Source organism: Magnolia sinica, chromosome 14 (assembly GCF_029962835.1).
Source record: "Magnolia sinica isolate HGM2019 chromosome 14, MsV1, whole genome shotgun sequence".
NCBI lineage: Eukaryota > Viridiplantae > Streptophyta > Magnoliopsida > Magnoliales > Magnoliaceae > Magnolia > Magnolia sinica.
Genome location: NC_080586.1, coordinates 4,008,679 through 4,014,384, shown reverse-complemented (window position 1 = coordinate 4,014,384; position 5,706 = coordinate 4,008,679). Strand labels below are relative to the sequence as shown.

At 43.3% G+C, this 5,706-nt stretch overlaps 1 protein-coding gene across 4 annotated transcripts; it reads right to left on the bottom strand.

Moving 5' to 3' along the window:
* On the bottom strand, positions 1–3,078 carry LOC131225327 (uncharacterized). 4 transcript variants are annotated; one of them, XM_058220846.1, is made up of 2 exons: positions 2,676–3,078; positions 1–1,018 (listed from the first exon to the last, which is right to left on the bottom strand). In XM_058220846.1, exon 2 carries the CDS (start codon positions 965–967, stop codon positions 167–169), a length of 801 nt encoding a protein of 266 aa, XP_058076829.1. In that variant the 5' UTR covers positions 968–1,018; positions 2,676–3,078; the 3' UTR covers positions 1–166. The 4 variants fall into 4 exon arrangements, with proteins under 4 accessions (XP_058076829.1, XP_058076828.1, XP_058076830.1 ...); XM_058220845.1 differs by having other exon boundaries at positions 1–1,007; XM_058220847.1 differs by having other exon boundaries at positions 1–1,002.
* Positions 3,079–5,706: the final 2,628 nt, after the last annotated feature.

Here is a 5,706-nt window from a genome sequence, read left to right as displayed (position 1 = left end):
TTGGAAATGCAAAATAAAGCAGTGTTTATGTCATTTTGAAAATTGTTGTGAGGAGCATTCATGTTCTGATGAGACGAGAGGTTGTCTTTGATTCTACATATGAAGAATGAGATGATGGCCCTTTTTCTTTCTTCTGATTCCTGACAATTCAAGAGAACAATAAAGATCACAGGATAGGTTCCATGATGGTTTTGTTTCGACCCTTTTCAGCAAAATGGTAAACAACAACACCAGTTCGAGAGCCAGGCAATGGATCATCCCTATGTATCATCGTTACATCAAACAGCTTCTTTGCCTTCTTGAAGAAGGCGGAATCCTTCTTCCACCTTCTCAGATGAGCCATTACTAGTCCCACGTCTCCTTGCAGGAAGAAAGAGAGGGTTTGGAGTAGAGGGTGGAAGAGGTGGTCATGGTAGACAACATCAGACGCAAGGAGGAGATGGAATTGGTGGCCGATGGATGCCATGTCCTCAGGCTCTCCCCACCTGAGGCATCGTACATCAACAACCCCGCTGTTTGAGGCCACGGCAGTAGCATTGGTGTTGGCATTGAATTGGAGGTTGGGGAGGACATGGGGGAGATCGGTGATGGTGACATGGGCGCCAAGAATTGCAGCTGCAGCGATGCCGACAAGGCCGGTGCCGGAACCAAGCTCAAGGATACGGATAGGCCGTTGGGAGATGGAGGATAGGAAGGGGCTGTTGGATGATGACGACGAGGATTGGTCAAGGAAGGACATAAGGGTGGAAGCCGCCGGCCAGAGCTGGAAAGAGAGTCCCTGAGAAGGAAGCTGACGGATAATCAATGTGGTGGGGTTGGGGGTCGATGATCGGATAACATAGTGCTCTTGCTGCTCCTGACTTATTGTCTCTTCTTCTTTTCCCACCATTTCTTCATCTTCTTCTTCATCTTCTTGTCGGAGGATTGCAAGACGAAGGCCAGTACCATCATCATTTTCAACTGTCATTTTGCAGCTTACCTCCTACCAGTCTACTACTACAACTGTCCTTTTTCGTCGCTAAGTAGAGACGGTGCTAAGAATATAAGATAGTGCCAGCTAGAATTTTGAAGAAGCACTGGAAAACTACTTGAGGCAAGGAAAATCATATAGGAGAAAAACTTCGATACTCTGACAGAGTGCAACGGATGATGTGTGGGAAATTATTTGATTGCATAAATGGCATAAAAGTAATTCAAGTTAAACTGTCCAAATTATGGGTCCCAGTTTAGATGTATTATGCACCAAAAAATTAGGATCATTTACTAATCTATCGGATGATGGACATTTATTGGACAGTTAAAAATGAAAGATATCCAACAGTCCTATTTCCACAAACAGGTGTCCATGAATCAGAGGTTAGGATTGTTCAACCATTCTGATTTTGGGACAATCCGGGTTCCACAATTCAATCAGTTATAACTTGAGTTAATGTATGCCACATTGTACAATCTAGGAGTGCATGTGTATCAAGTGCCATAAGCTGCAGAGCATCTCCCATGGTATGAACTTCATTGCCACAGTAACAGGGACCCCTCCAGTACCCAGCGTGGTACTGGTGAGTGCTGGAAAAATCTCCATGGGCCCCACCATGATGTATTTGTCTTATCAACGCCTTCCATCCATTTTCTAGCTCATTTATTTAGGGCATGAGCCCAGAAATGAGGTAGATCCAAATCTCAGGTCGATCACACAACAGGAAACAGTGGTGATTGAACACCCACCATTAAAAACTTCCTAGGGTCCTCAGCTTGATCCAAAACTTTTGTGGCCCCCAAGAAGTTTTTAATGTTTGGTGTTCAATCACCACTGTTTCCTGTGGTGTGGTCTGCCTCATTTTTTGGGCTCATGCCCTAAAATGATCTGGAAAAATGGATTGACAGCATTGATAAAAGACATACATCATGGCGGTGCCCACCGACCCATAACAAGCTGGGGCACCTACCGAATCCGAATCCCAGTGACAGAGAGAAAGTCTTTCAGTTTTTAAAGATTGAACGGACAAGATTCATTCTTTAAGCTTGAATGGACAAGATTCGTTCGCACTAATAAGCATCAGAATCAAGAGAATTTTACAGCTACTGAACCACAAAGCTATATAAAGATAAGATGAATGAAAGCCAAGAAATTACAGAAGCACATAAGTCCATATATGTGGGTGGGTGTGGGCCCCACCGTGATGTGTGTTGGACATCACCCCATCAATCAAATGACCCATCCATGGTGGACCATGGGCTTAAAAATCAGGCCAATGCATGACTTAGGTGGCCCACACCGCAGACAACAGTTGAGAGTGGATGCCCACCCATTGAAACCTTCCTGATTATTCATAGGACCCACTGAGACGAAATTCAGACATCTAGCCCATCCATTGTGTGTGTGTCCCACTTGGATGAGCGGTAACACCAAATGTTAGGCCATTCCAAAACTCAGATCGGCCCCACCAAGTACTTTTAGATGTTTTAGGCATGATTTCACATGGTTTCAGATGGTGTGGCCCACCTGAGTTATGGATACGGCTGATGTATGTTTAAGACATCCCATAACCCAAAGGGGACCCACCAAATGCACGGTGTGGATGTCCAGCACAAATCACAGACATCCCATATATCGACCTCATGGGAGATATACATATATCTATAAGAAGAACATGGATCAGCTGGTTGGGAATGCGTACCGTAGTGAACGACGGGACCTGCTTTCGTACAGATGCGTGGACGATCATTCACTTCTGATGATCAGATATGCCGGATGCAGAAGGGAAATCGAAATGGCCGATTCCATATCAAAGGAAAAGCTCTTACTCGATCTGATTACCAATCAATAGAAGAAGAGATTCCTGAAAACTCACTGAATCAATTCAAACTAGGGTTTGACTGCTCTCGATCGTGCGTTTCTCTAACGAAGGAGAGATTCTTGGAAATTAGGGTTTATGGAGAGTAGAGATCGAAAATCGGTTGAAATTGCAGAAAGGAGTAAGCAGGCATGGGAGTTCGATCGACGGGATTTGGAGGGTTTTTCCGCCATTACAGAGAGATTCGGAGGCGCTTTCTGCCATTACACACAGAGAGAGAGAGAGAGAGAGAGAGAGAGGCGTAGGGCAAGAACCGTGTGATGACAAAAACAATGATACTGTGGTAGAGTGTGAGTATTTCTACACTCGTGCACATGATTTTGTACACGTGGAAAATATTGAACTCAATCCAGACCATCCAAATGTTGGGCCCACCTTTAGATGTCCATATACATAAAACAGAACTTTTGAGACAATCCCAATCTCCTATCCGTGGACATTTATGTGTTGAACTTGGACTGTTGAATATCTTTTATTCCGGTTGCCCATTTGATGGCAAGGAATTGGGCAGTCAGGATCATTCATTGACGTAAATCTTATAGATATATCCTATCACCAAATCGAGAAAAAAGCTCCAGTTCTCTCACAGCACAATAAGTTATGGTGCTCCTAATTCCATCAGTTCAGTTAGAAAGTCTAGTAGATTGATCTGAAACATCAATTTAAGTCCAGAACACATTTTTAAGGCTACTGTGTAAAAATTGCACCGATCTGATGATCTAATCCGTACTTTATTTGGCCTTATTTTCTCTGGCCATCCATTTTCCAATGCATGGATGGGATGCCTACGATTGTCTTAAAAAGGATATTATTTAAAATAACAAGTAATCCATGATGGTCTCTAACAAATAGGTGGATCAAATTGTTTATTAAACCTATTTTGTTTATTAGACCTATTTTTTATTCATTTAAATGTTCTTGACATTTGGTTTGTCTTATTTACGTGCTACTTACATGATTGCCCATAGAGCGGGTAGAGTTGGGTATTGGTCTGAATCGGATCGGATTGGGCCCAACTCGATCCGATCCGAAATCTTAATGGCTTGATCCGAACTTGATCCGATCTGGGACCAAGTCCAAGTCACCTGATTTGAACCGATCTGAAATGTTCATTGCCTAATCCGATCAAAGTCCGACACGGACAGGAAAACCGAGTCAGATCGGATTGGGCATGATTCCTTATAGATTTATATTTTATAATAAAAATCTCTAAAATTTTCAAACTACATGAATATACAATATACCAAATCAGAAATTCTAAAATTTTTAATCTCCATGGCCCTCAAATTTACTACACCAGAAGCCTTAAAATTCGTATACTCTCCTAAAATCCGCAAAACAAAATTCTTAAAACCCTCAAAATCATAACTATAAAAACCCTATTTTTGTGGCCCTAAAACCTCCAAATTTATAACCATAAAAATCGTAAATCTGTGGCCCTAAAACTCCCAAAATTGGAAGCTCTGACTCTCCAATTTCTGCACTTGAGAGAATGAGAGATAGAGAGAAATGGGAGAGAGATACCTGATGTCTGATGGTACGTGAGAGCTTTAAGAGAGCTTTGAATGGCGTGGATTTAAAAATACATCATGGTGGGCCAGAGAGCTTTAACGTTAGCTAGCTGGCCGGTGCGGGGTCACCTTCCAAACGGCGTTACACGGATCGGCATAGGAGGCGAGGGTTGGAGCTTTGAGAGAGAGAGAGAGAGAGAGAGAGAGAGAGTAGGCGGGGGTTGGAGTGTAAGGGTTTGGGAGAGGGAATCGGCGGGGGTTGGAGCGTTGAGAGAGAGAGCGAGAGAGAGAAAGCGATCGGGTAGTGTTTTTAGGCTTAGGGTAAAAAACTTAAAATGCATTTATATAATACCTGATTCTAAATGGGGTCGGTTCGGATCCATTCGGATCGGATCGGCCCGGATCCATTCGGATTGGATTTTGGATCGGATCGGTCCGAATTCACCACGATCCAAAATTCATTAGGATCTGAATTGCCCAACTCGATCCTGACCGATCCAAACCGTCTGTTCAGTTTGGATCGGGTCGGATCCATTGGATCGGGTCTATTTTGCCCACCTCTAGAGCCGGGCATGAAGTCAAGTCGGACCAAGTTAGGATTGACTTAACCAATCAACCTCAGGTCAGGATAAGGTTAAAGAGTCGAGTCGAGTCAGGTTTTAGAATGAGTTGAGTCTAACTGGATCGAGTTTCGAGTTGAGTTACTGGGTAACTCGAACTCAACTTGGTTTGAGTTTGGATTGGATTGGGCGAAGCTTACTCAGTTCGGACCGACTCACCCATTCAATTCGGGTCGAGTGGATTGGAACAAGTCGGGCGAGTCGAGTTAGCTAGATCAAGTTGTCCCGTGCCCACCTCTAATTGCCCGTGAAGCAATCAGTGAACCATCTCGATCAATGGATTGGATAGTCCAGGTATCCTAACGCAAAGATGTATCATAAGTTCGGCATGGCCTAGTCCCTCACCTGATCTAACCAGCCCTTGATTTTTGACGGGCCACTATGATGTGTATGTCAAAATCCACTCCGTCCATTAGATGTATAATCTCGTGTAGATTTAAGGTCAAAAAATTAGGTTTACTTGTGATTCAGGGCCACACCAAAAGAAGCAATTAAGAGACAAAAGTCCATCATTGATTTTTACAAGCCCAGCCTAACAATCATATGAAATTCACTCAAAATAAAAATTAAAAATAGGCCCATTCTCGATGCGGGCGGGTCAGTTGAAAAGAAATAATTTGGAGGGTGAGTGGTGTGGTGTATACTGCTTTCAGTGAGTGTCTGCTATCAGAAGGCCAGAGCTGGTTGAATGATCACATACATCTTATTCTTAGCATTTAAGGG